Source organism: Athene cunicularia (genome assembly GCF_003259725.1).
Source record: "Athene cunicularia isolate RWA chromosome 3 unlocalized genomic scaffold, athCun1 chr3_part1, whole genome shotgun sequence".
NCBI classification, from domain to species: Eukaryota; Metazoa; Chordata; class Aves; order Strigiformes; family Strigidae; genus Athene; species Athene cunicularia.
This window is the reverse complement of record NW_020799097.1, coordinates 85,735,428-85,749,056: the sequence shown is the minus strand read 5'-3', so window position 1 is coordinate 85,749,056 and position 13,629 is coordinate 85,735,428. Positions and strand designations below refer to the sequence as shown.

The window sequence follows — 13,629 nt, the reverse complement described above, 5'->3', positions numbered from 1 at the left end:
ATAATGCATAAACCACAGCACTTCCAATTAGTTTGAAAGACAGAAAACAAAAAGTATGAAGGGAAAAAACCCCACCTTTACTACTGGCACAAGACACATCAAAGCTAAACACTCAAAGATTTAAAAGCAGGTCAGATTTATATATGGAAAATGAGAGTATCCACAGTTACATCAACTTCCACAGGAGCAGGACCGGACCCTGCAGAAGCAATGAAACCACTGAAGTTATAATGAAAAAGCAGCTTTCCAACAGCCTTGCAAAAATCGACTCACTTATTATATTAAAAACATAAATCGTCATTAGTTTTGGGTCTCCTTCTCTTACAACATAACCTTGAAAGCAGGCAGGTGCATAGATTTTGTTATAGAGCTGGTAACAAAATGACACACTTGCAGAGCTCTTTAAATGTTATTCATCTGTCTTCATTTTCAGTTCCCCACTATATGGGAACAGAGGGTTTTAAATAGCCTTAGCCTGAAAATCTCAGTTATACGCAGAGATCAAAACCGGAAGGAAATCTGCTACTGCTTAAAGTAGTTTGCCAAATGGGTTAATAGTCAGATTTTACTATTATTGTGAGTTCACTTAAGGCCCAATAGGAAGATCCCAATTACTGTTAAATATCCCAACTAGATATTTGCTGCCGAACTACTCATAGTGTTAGCCTCACAGTGGCTATTTGAAAACATTTTTTTTTTAATGTTCTGACATATCACAAGGTTATCACAGAAACACAGTACAGAAAAATGAACTTTAAAATGCAGATGCCACACAATATGGAAGAAGAAAACAAGGTGAGGATAACAGCATGAAATTTCAACAATTTTAATTTTTCAGATGGTCTAAACACACAAGACTTGCTAAAGATTGTTAACTGGTGTACATTTCTGGAATGAACATTGGAAGGGTTGTCCTCCAGAGTTTATACTACACTGGAAAGACTACTATTGTGGGTAGAAACCTTATTCTCTACCTTTCAGCAGATAACTTAAATGAACTGTGACGTGCTTTCTGGTGTTATTTCTTATCATTAAACAGCTATGCTTTTATGAACAAGGCAGCAAAGGAGCACTTTGATCTAACCAGCTCACTTTTCATTTCACATCTCTGGGGAAAGTGGTGAGGAAGACTAGTCCATGACTACTACTGTGGACCAGAGGTGCTACTACTAGGCACTGAAGGCTTTCAAAGAAGATATGGTGGTGGTGAAGGGGTAATTGGTGAATTAACACAAGAAGGATCGTATATCAGAAACAACGCTGAACCAAAATTAAAACAGTTGCAGTTCACAGAAAATGTAGGAGAATAAAATGGGGTTTCACTGGAAAAGCATGGGTACACTTCTGTCCGATGACACACATCTTTTTCAGCATCAGTGTTATAATCTGCATCAGGCCAAAAATTTCTAGATCTTGCCATATCAAGAAGAGTCTGGGCTGAGCTGTCAAAGACATCACCTTTATCCACCTCCATTTCAGAGGAGAGAATCAAGAATTCTTCGTTAATGTTAAATTAACATTTAAATTTGAAAACCAACAACTGTGCTGACAACAGAAAGTAACAAGAACAGCCTGGAACCTTATGTTGTGCTGTTTTATGTCACACATATTTCAGGGCTTTTTACATTCCTGGTAGACAAGAACACAAGCTTACTATTAGTGAGCTGAAGGATTTGATTCCCAGAAGTTGATGGCATGAATAAGAACTATCCCTGTGTCTGTTTTGGAGAAGGCAGAGTACATCAAAGCAGAAGAGGAGAAGATATTCTTAGAAGAGAGGGTGTTAGTCAGTGTTGATAGGTGTTCAACACAGAAGCAAGGGAACCTGGCTATTTTTCCACCTAACTTCTTTGAGGTAACTATTTACCAGTTTATGGTATCACTTTCACAGATAATATTCTCCAGTTTCTAGAACAATAAAACTGTGGTGGCCAGCTGTCTTGATGTGCACAGCAAACACAGACACTGTCCCTTTCCCCTCTACACCTTCTTGCTCACATTGATTACATTGTTATGCATTTAAAACAGATGCAGCATTAACTAATCTTTAAAGGTGGTAATTCAGATAATTATCAGCCCATTAACATGACCTCAAATGCATGAAAAGCCTACAATTTCTGAAGGAAAAAGAATACAGAAGGACATGGAGGTAAAGGGAAAACATGAGAAATAACTAAAATAAAGAGCACAGCCAACAGGAACAATTGAAGGTGAGGAAGAATTATAAGTGGATTTCTTTGAGTTTAAACAGATTTTTGAGTATTTTGAATTATGACTCAGCACAAAAAGTGGGAGTGGGCTGATAAGAGATGTCATCAGCTCAGAGAAGGTCTGGGATACTGCACAGAAAGAAACAGATGACTCAGAAGATCGGAACAGCAGACACAGAATGAAATTTTATAGTACAAAGTCTTACGCTAGGGACTTAATGCATTTCTCAGTTAATACCAAAAGTCACTGCTAACAACCTGAATTTACTTGGGAGGAAGAGGTCCCACATGCACTTCTCGTATAGAGAAGGCTTATCAGCTGTCAATATTATGCAGCTGTCAGAAAGGCAAACATGACCATAGGATCCATCAGTCAAGGAATTTTCAGTAAATACATTAATTCCATCATCTGATATAATACCCTTATCCAAAATCTTGTAGACATTTCTGATTGCCCATATTTAGAAAAGATCAATAATCAGAAAACTGAAGGCGATGGAGAGTTTATTGTTAAAAGAAGAATAAAAGAGGAAGGCTTTACTTATTAATCAGACTTAGGACTGAATGGATAAAACCATTTTCTATGATTATCCACATTATCAGTGCAGATAAAATAAAAGCAGAACAAAAGACCTATTTATCCCAATTCTGGATCAAAGACAAGTAGGTACAAGCTGAACACAAATAAATTCAGACCAAACCTAAGAAGGAGCCCAATCAGAAGATCAGTGGTGCTGGAAACAGTTGTCCAGATTGGAGCAGTGAGGCCTAATGACTTTTACAAAGGAGTTCAATACATTCTCAAAGGAATATATATAAAAGATATATAAGTATACGTATTTCATATACAAACACACTTAGTGGTAGCTGCAGTAGAGGGACACAGTACTGAATGACCTAGAACAGATCTTACAGGACATTTTTAAAGTTCCCTAAACATCCATCTGAAAATTGGGTGTAATAGTTCCCTCTGCTTGTCAATTGCTTCTTAAGAAGGTTAACAATTTATTTGCATACTATTTTGCAGTGATTTCTGAAGACCCTGTATTTCACTTTAGGTATACATTTTCAGGTTTTCTAACAACTAAGATAATTTTTGCTTTATGTGTATACTGTTCAAGTAGTTGGGGAATAAATCTTTAAAAACAGTACTTGGGGACATATATAATCTTATATAACATTAACTATTTAGAATGGGAATATTTTACATAGACAAGCATAAATAATATATGCATTTATATACACACTATATATAGACATCTATTTAAAGTCAGAGGGGGAAAAAAGTAGACAAACATATATATATATGTATATATAAAAAGTTGACAAATAGCGAACTGGAGAAGAAGAAGGAGGCAGAGATTTTGAACATCCAGATTCTATTCCAGAGTGATGAACTGTGTGCAAGCACTCAAACATTAAACAAAAAACAAATACACTTTCAGACTCTGACAGGATTTGAAACACACACATATATATATATACACACACACACACACACATCATCCGTTGATTATTTCCTAATAGTACTTCTCTGGAGTATACATTTTTCAAGCTAAAATGTGAATCTATTAAACAGTAATAAAAAATTAAGTAATAGTGATAACCCCAAATGCTGGACAGAGCTGAGTGTTTTGTCTGGCTGCACCACAATGCCGGACACAGAGACCACAAAGCTTTTTACAAACTTCTTGCATGAAAGGCTATATAAGCAAGTCTGTCTCCAACTGTTACAGCAATCCCGTTACAGCGAAACCACACCAAAGATATGTGGGTATGAATAATGATGCTGAGGAAAAAGTGGAACATACTGCTCTTTAATCACTGAGGCAACTTTAATATCAAAGATGTTACGGACACTACATATATTCATCTCTATTTTCAATTAAAAAATTAATGCATTTTAAACTAAAAAGTCACAATATAGTGCATTTTTATTCTATAATTGCATTTCAAAACGATGATTGGTCTAGTAAAAAGATAGTGACGATTAACTCGCTGTTACTTAAAAAAATACTAAGCTATCAGTACAATAAAAATAAGGAAGACAATATATTCAATAAAGAACAAACTGACTGGAAAAAAATAAAGGTCTTTCAGGCAATGCTGAAAACTGACTTCTTTCACCCACCATTATTTCTTGAAAACACACAAAAAAGTGAACAAGAGCTTCAGGCAGAAAATGTAAAATTTTAAATAGAATTTGATTGTTCTAGTTATCAAGAAACAATTTAACCAATTGTTCTACTTAAGATTTGCCAAAGAAATCAAAAATCTTTATTCAGAAGTGTAATAGTGACAGCAAACCAGCTATTGTGATTTTATGCATGAGTTACTTGAAACTGCTGGTATATTCTCAACCTATGTATGTCTCAGTTCTTATATATAAGTGTTCTCTCACACATACATGACCTCGCAAATCCTATCACTTAGTAGCAACAACAAAAAAATAAATTTTATCAGGGGAAAAAACCTTTAAACTTCATCGTTAAACTGAATGTCGTATTTTCTCCTTAACTCCTTGAGTGGTCCATTTAAGAATCCATTTTAGCTACTCTTCCAGATAAGCTTATCCATAAGAATCATACATTTCCCCATAGGTAGAAAACAAATACAATTTGTCACATGTTGTGCTATACAGACATTTCTGCACAGTTGCTGCACTGCACTAGAATGTCTGAAGGGGAAGACACCCCAGGTAGTTGGCTGCAGACACATCTCAGCAACATGGCACGTAGTTACAATTTGACACATATAGTCTTTATAAATCCAATGTCTATGAAGTCAAACAAATCTCCTTCTTATTTATAGTAACAGGCAAGAGCAGATCTCTGCCGTCTTGTTACACAGATGGTTGTAACATTTTTATAGTTAACTTACAACCACTGATGCCTGAGGAATAGACACACATCTGCCCCAAACTGCCAGTCCTGTAGGCTCTTCTTTTTAACTTTAGCTACCAAAAATAAAGTTGAAATACTTGTAATACCATCACCTCCACAATGCTGCCACAACAAAAAGACCCATACAAATTTGCATATAATGTATTATTATAGTTAATGTTACATAGACTGGACAGTGATCACACACATTACAGCAAAAATAACAGTAATACCAACTTTAATCACCAAAAGTGAAGTTTTAGAGAGAATTCATAGCCCCAGATCCCATATACTCAACTTAGTTTGGAAAAATGTTTGGAAAAAACTCATTAGAGGCTTCTAAGTTTATGTTTTATTAAAAAGATTTCAAAAGAGCCTCATACTTAATACAAACTACTGTTCATATGCTTTTTTTTTCTGCTTGATAAAAAGTAAAGGCATGGCTGGTTCATCTTGAAAAAAGGAAAGCAATTGCTTAGGATTTTCTTCTACTTGCAGACACTACTGCATATTTGCTGTATTTCCACATATCATCTGTGTCTTTAATAGGAAATGTACACAGAAAAGAGTTGGCTTCCCATTTTAGACAATGGATGTCCACAGAAGAAATTTTCTAAATAGATAACTTATAATCAAATGCTTGCTTTACAAGAAGAAGAACAGATGCAGAAAACCAAAGCCATAATTGAACATTGTACCTACAAGAATTGTTAACTAAGTTCAGTGAAAGTTTAAATAGCCTGATGAAATCCTGACCCATGGCAGCTTGGGCAAATACTACTTTTTCATAAATGTGTTCCACCAATAATAGATCTAGGCTGATTCTTGTCTTTTTCTTCTTGCTCCCCAAATCTGAAGAGAATAGAGCTTACAAGAAAGTGTATCTGCATTTACAGAACTGGTTTAACCACAGAGGTGAAAATGCATGCCTTGGAATTCAGTTTGAAAACAGATAAAGGAGAGAACGAACCAACATTATGCACGCAGTTACCCAATTAATTTGATTTTGGATTTTCCCTCCTCCGGAATCTACTTATTTTTTTGTGAAGCATAGAAGGAACACAGAAAGGTAGCTTAACCTTTTATTTTTTGCTACATATTTTTTTTATTCTTGGCTATTTTTCTAACTTTATAGATGCCTTATAAGAAATTCTGTACTTTCTGCTACTTGCTAATTTCTACTATTTACACATACCTACAGAATGGGAATCTGAAGAATTTCATAATAAGGTTAGCTTTGAGGTTCAAAGTTTATACCAATGTGCTCTTTGCCACATAGCAGACAAGAATTTATTTCTCCAAGATTCAGAACCATAAAGTCACACATGCTGAGCGGCTCACTTCCAGTGGCACATCTGTGACCCTATGTCATGTTAACTAATACTTTTGAGATAATCTATTTAGCTAAACAAATCAGTATCTAAAATGGAAAGTACATAGCTGCAAAAAATACCAAACAATAACAAACTAATGTAAAAAATCCCCATACATGTATCTAAAGCAAAGATTCACAGTGTTGCTAGATTAACAACATTAAATGAACACCTATTCATAAACTCCACTGTAGTCTTAACATGTCACCCTAGTCCTGCAAACTGCACATCTTTCAGTTCAAGTTTGCCCCAACAGCATGTGTCAGCTGCATCATTTAAGATGAACATCTACTTCTTTTAATGCCATATTTCACTAAGCAAAAACACGCTGAAAGGGATGAATATTTGCGTTACATTCAAAAGGTTGATTAAAAATAATCTTTAATGACCACAATTTAAAGTAATCTCTTTAAGATCTGCTTATATCATTTTGGACTATATTAATTTGCAGCGCATATTCAGACAGAAAGATAGGAATGGCAGAGTGATCTTGTTCACTTTCAGGAAAGCAACTATCCCAGTTGCTCAAACATTGTTGCTCCAAAAGAGATTCCAACTGATCAGTTAGATCTTGCTCCTTCCACAAAATATTTGTATCAGAGTCTGTCATACTCTTCTAGGACAACACAAGTAGTGACAGAGATTTCTTCTTAAACAAATACCACAACTACTTATTATTCAAATGCAAATGTTAGGTTTCAAGTTAAGGCAAAGTCATTTTGATACAAGAAACTTTCTGAAGAGAGCCAGAATAATGACAGCTAGAAAATGAGGTAGGAACCCAGTTTGCAAGATTGTGTTGCAAAAAGACCAATGCTATTTATAGCTGCATACAAAGAGGAAACATATTGTGTTAAGAAGGAATCATCCTTAACATTATTTTGCTGTGATTATTAGTATCTAAGTGACGGATGAAAATCTAAGGCAAATCACATTATTATTATTATTATTATGATGTTTGTTCTTCTGCCTTTACTAAACCGCATAGTCAGATCTCCATTTTCAAAATCAGAAAAGAAACCCCATGATTTTTATTTGGTGTAAGCCCTTCAACATAAATAAGAGGAACTGGGCAATTTATTTGCTGTAATAATTATACTTTCTGCTGTTCTTCACCTAGATCTGAATACTTCATAGACAATTTATAACATGTGGGAACTGATACTGAAAATCTATTACAGTTTTCACGTGGAAACCAGAATTAGATTACACTGAATTTTTAAAGCAGTTTATTATATTATCCTTGTCACTTATTACCTGGATTTTAAATTAATATAGTGCAGGATCATCATTAATAACATGTTAAAAGAGTCCCCTCTTAAAATGCTGGTAAAGTATACTGTTAATGACTCAAATAGCTAATAATCTCTGCCATATTTACATATTCTAAAATATTAAATAAAACAAATGCTATCACTGTCCTGTTTTCTCTCCTTGCTGTCAGCAAAACAGCAGCAGAAGGTAAGGCACTGCCTGCAGCATGACCACTCTGCTTTCAAACCACTTTTCTGTTCTGGATTAATGCTTTCAATCTTTTCTAGTGTATAATTGTTGCTGCTGCAGCAGAGAATGAGCAACATTTTCCACTAGATCTATTTTATTTGGTTCTGACAGAGGAAAGGTTGTCCTAAAAACTTACAAAGCAGTCTTAAATTCAACTAGATACTAATAATTCTACAAAAGAACAGCTAGGAGGTAAAAAAAAAAAGTGTGTATATATATATATATATATAAAAAAATATATATGTATATATATTTTTTTTTTTTCCTCTGAAAGTAACCCTCAGTCCTCAGTGCAAGTCCCCCATATACAAAGAATCCTCCACAAATAAAGAAACCAAAAGGCAGGTGAGATAAATGGAAAGATTATGTGGTCACATAGACTACGGACATAGTTGTCACTTTTTTAATTTCTTTGTTCTCAGAGTTATAACAGATGATGACAATCCTGGTTACATAAGAACAGGATGAGGTACAGACAGAAATCTGAAAAGGAGAGGAAAAAAGAGGGTTTGGACAACTGAAAAAAATGCACAGAGCTTGCAAAAAAACAAGCTGATATGGACAGAGAATGGTAGCAAAAAATTACAAATCAGTGATTTAAAAAAAAAGAGCATATGAAACATGCTTCAATGTCTGAGCATGCTTCAATACACGCAAGCTCTGTTCCTATCAGGTGGTCAGTGGTCAAAAAAGAGAAACAGAAATTTTCCCAGCCAGGACTATCTACTTCAACTGAAGAAAAACTGCATTTTGTCTTTCACTACTGACAGGTAGCCTGGCTGATTGGATCTGCAGAGCTGCCTCTCAGTCATCTCCCTACTTTAGTGTCTACCTCCACAACCGTGCCTAAAATCTTTCCAGTGAATGCGGAGTGGAAAACAGAACAAAAGAGCATAGATGAACTTTCTGGTAGCAAAAAGAAAAGTCTCCACAGTGATGTTTAAGGACATCTAATCCAAATCGTAGCACAAGGTGTTACCAGCCTGGACACTCTGGCCAGAACAGTCAATTGGTATTGGTGAAAATATTACATACTAGTCTTGCTGTAGCTGCTCCCAGCTCTTCCTGAGGAAGTCGCTGCTTCTCTGAAAAGGCTAGTGGTGCCTGGAAGCTGTTACTAGTTCACTGGTTACTAAGATCTTCAGTAAGATTTGTCTGTTTATACAAGTTAAATATTACTAAGAAAGGTAAGATGGTAAACCCAAAAAATACACCTATTACATGGCATAATGGAATCCACATCTGTACTCTACATTCATATTACTGAATAACCTCCTCTCTCCTTCCCCCCTGCCTTTTTTTTTTTTTTTTTTTTTAGACAATTCATCCAAGTTAGAGCAGAGAACAGCCAAAGCAACCCACACACATATGTACTAGGCTTAAATTCTTTGGAAGACTATGTTGTTCAAGCTTTCCTTTTATTTATCCAAAATGGCACAAGCAAAAGATGTTACAAAAAAAAACTTGACAGAATGCCTGAGGAGGGGGAAGGGGTGGTCATTTTCAAAAGGAAAGAATATTACTTTCAAACAACCTAATGTCATTTTTATGTTTACAAAACACAACAGGTACAGTAGAGCATACCACATACTGACAGATTAACAGGACCTCCTACCTCGACTTCATCCTCTCATGCATTCTCCCATGCTGGATACATTGTTGGTCCAATTCATCATTCCGTTTCTGCATCTTCTCCAATCTGCCATGAAGATACTCTTTTTCCTGACTAAGCTGGTTGACTTCAGATCTACAGAAGTAAAACACAGTGATGATGGATGTTGTCAGATTTCATCCTGCAGTGTGCCATCAATATGTGGCTTCAGCATTTATAAAATTTCATACATGTATATGTAATGCATAAACAGGCTATTACTAGAACTTACAGAAACAAAACACTGTTTCAAATAATCTTAAGACAAAAGAACATGATGCTGAAGGGTATCTGGTAAATATGCCAATGGTAATCACTCAGTCATAGGTTGGCTATGCTAATTTCAGCCTAATTTAAACAGGCTTGTCATTTGGCATTATGCGCTGATGTTAAATAAGATCAATAAATGTAAATTCATACTTGTTAAGCAAGAATTTGGCCAGCATTTTGAAAACACATTTCAAGTTCTTTATTAGTAAAAGCTAACATTTAGTTTAAAAAATGGCTACTAAAAACTTGTTCAACATTTACTGCACTGTACAGGTTGAACTTTGAATAGTGGTACTGTTTTGGAAACTTTAGTTACCTAATATGCCCAAAATTCCATTACACGCATTAAAAAACCCCAAAACACATTAAGAAAAAAATGAATAAAACCTTAAGAAACAAGGGACAAATCATACAGGCACACCCACATCTACATAAAGCTCAGCACATCCTTTAAGAAAATTAGTCACTTCTAGCAATTCTTATTCTTCACGGGTGAGCAGAGACAGCAGATCCATGAATGACCTGGGACTGCTACTTGCTACATCTCTAACCATCAGCCCATGGAGAAACAGGCATGAGCTGTTTCTTAATATCAGGAAAAGATCTCAGATTAAATTGTGATAAAATATACATTATGCACTTGTACAGTTTAACTCTTTGGAAAAGGTTAATGAGAACATGTCAGAATCTGCTATACCATCAGAAAGTAAGAATCAAAAGCAAGCAAATTTGTTTTATGGCATCTGCCACTCCAGATCTTGAGGTTAAAAAGCTTCAGATATATCTTTAAATCATAAACTTAAATATGCTGCAGTTACAGCAGAAAGATACTTTACCTTCCTGGCTGTTACAGAATGCAACAACAACTGACATTCTGAAAAATACAACAAAGTGCAGGGGGGAAGGAATACTCCTCCCTCTAAAACATGTTGTTACACTGACAAGTCAAATCTGGAAATGACAACATAATCTTTTCATGTTTAAATAGAGAACAATACATGATATCATCTGTGAATCTAAAAGAACTTAGCAAGGGAAACTTTGGAAGAAGACTGTAATTGAATTTAGACAAGGAGTTACAGCTCAATTAAGGAACATCACTGACAAATACATCAGAATCATCCTGATGTATTTGCACATAAAACTTAAATGCACAGAAGTTTCCTGGGCAGGTATGAAACAGTGGGCAGTATGTTATAGGAAGGTAACCAAAGCCAAATTTTTACACTGATCGTTTAACAGAAATACTGGTTAACTTCAATGTCAGCATTAACAAAGCATTGTCAGTTGGACCAACTGTCACCACACGGTATGAATGCAATCTGTACTTGATACTGATACTGTAAGAAAGACAATCAGTGGATAAAAGCAAAGGTCCACTGCAGAGCTGCTCAACAGAGACCTGACATAACAAAGCCCAACCAAGTAGTAACAGGGACTAAACTCAAGACTGAATTCCTTTTTTGCCAGCAAAATCCAACAACAGCATTTGCCATGTGGGAATGCTGTAAATTATCATGTTTGTAGGGTCTCCCAACTGGGAGATCTAGCTCCTTTTTCTGTATTTATGTGTGGCTGTCTCATTCATGGAAACAGCAGAAGCAACTTGCAAGGTGATAAAAGTCAAAGTTTTAAAAGAACTTATTAATCTCCAGCACATTTGAAGTTTCCCAAATTCTTTCTGAAAAGATCAAGGGATTCAAATCAATCAAAACAAAAATGCTACTCAAAATTACAATTACCAAAACAAAAGTACTGAATTAATTGAAAACATAAATAGCATGATCGCTCATCTCTCAAACATGTTTGATGCTTTGAACCATGTTACTTGTGTTCTGCTAAAACACCTTTTGTAATTACAGTTGAACTCAGCAAAACAAAATCACTCCAGTTAACACATTATTTACATCATGTCCCTTCCGAGTAAATATCTAAGAGTCTGACCACTCAGATTCAAGTATTTAATTACACTGAAATTTTGGAGGACAGCACATATGAAGGGCAGAATGCCTATTAAGGTCAGTGTTAAAAGGTTAATGTATGTTGGCATTCAAGAGAGAACACTAGTCCCACTACAAGACTGCACACCAAGAGTCTTCTTTATCACCTGACAAAGATTCCCTCTGCATCTTTAAATATACCACTCATGCACCTCAGTTGCCAAAGATGAAGATAGTTAATTCTATGGGATATTTAAATAACTTCAAAATTGTTGGGTTAAAAAAATCCACAAAATCAACCATAATTGTAATAAGCCTGAACAACTGTACTGGACATAGTAGTCCATTTATACTAGGAGCAGCAATTCCACCCAGCCAGGAGCAGAACTGGATCTGTATAAATTCTTCTGAATCACTCTGCTCCCAAGTTGACACAGCAGGGATGGGAGAGAGAGGGAGGCAGGTGTCAAAGTACATAGTCCTGAACTTCAGAGATAGCCTGCACACAATGCCAGGGATAGAGGTAAATTAGAAAAATCTATGCACTAAGCACTACTGGATCTGATGCATGCAGAAGAACTAAAGGACACCACACGGACATGCTGATGTTGCTCCACAAGAGCTACTCTGGGTCCAACAGACCGAGCAGTAAGCTGTGGCGGACTTAGAAGAAACTGGAGCGTGCAGACATCTGGAGTGCTGCCATCTGACTCTAACTCTGCATGGAGTTGCACTTCTGCAGACTCAGGCTGGCCCCACAAGTCATACAGCCATGTTAATGTATCTGTGTGTGCTTCTGAGATCTGATACACTCAAAAGACATATATGAAATCAGTATTATTTCAAAGCTGCACAGAGCAAAACTACAAGGTGACATGAAAATGTAAATGTAAAATGAATACTTGTAAGTAGATGGGTAATAGATTTTGCCAAATCTCATTTACCTGTCACTACATTAAAAATAATTGATGATCATGGGGTGGGGAGGACAAGGACAACAACAACAAACCTCTCTATACTTCTGGATTCTTTCAACTACCAAGAAATCATCAACTTCTATTTAAAAACAATTTTTTTATCTACCATCCTTGCTGGAAGACTCTTGGAAAAAACAACACAGGTTCCTCCAAAACATTCAAATAGTGGAGGCAAGGAACCAGCAAATGTTAAATAGTCACAATTCGAAGTCAGTCTTAGGATATTTTTACAATGAGGCGATTTTTGAACACTGAGGTGGCAAAGCTGCCTTTACTCCTCTGAACATTGCAGTGCTCTTAAAGCATTGTCTTTTTCTAACTTAAAAACCAACTGTTTACTTGTACAGAAATTAAATACATGCTCTAAAATATTTTCTGCTGACACAGTATTGTTGCATATAATTTTAATGACAGACTGTTTCACATCTTTGTACGGCTACCTTCAACAAACATTTCATTCCTGGTATTGAGCGCAATGACTGCAGTCAACCAAACATGCAGAAAAATAGTTCAGCCGGGTGTGTGTTCTTTACTTCAATTAAACTCACACAGTTGGATGCCTACTGTTGCCAAACCAGTAATATAATTTATACATTATAGTCCGAACAGTAAAACTACACTAAAAGTCATTTAACAATATTTATAACATCATAAAATACAGTGTTAAAATATATGAACTGCAATATGTACCAAAATTATAAAATTTGTTTCTCATCATCAGTGATTAAAACCAGGATCATTGCTCTAGCTTCAATACTCACAACCCTGGTGACAGATTAGAATTCAAATCTTAATGATCAATTTACAATTAACAAGATAGAAG

General features: G+C 35.6%; 1 protein-coding gene across 1 annotated transcript in view; it reads right to left on the bottom strand.

Moving 5' to 3' along the window:
- SDCCAG8 (serologically defined colon cancer antigen 8) overlaps positions 1-13,629 on the bottom strand; it is a 108,853-nt gene that overhangs the window by 33,962 nt on the left and 61,262 nt on the right. Inside the window, exon 17 of the mRNA XM_026844588.1 lies at positions 9,584-9,715. Within this exon, the coding sequence (XP_026700389.1) occupies positions 9,584-9,715 (132 nt within the window). The remainder of the gene's footprint in view (positions 1-9,583; positions 9,716-13,629) is intronic.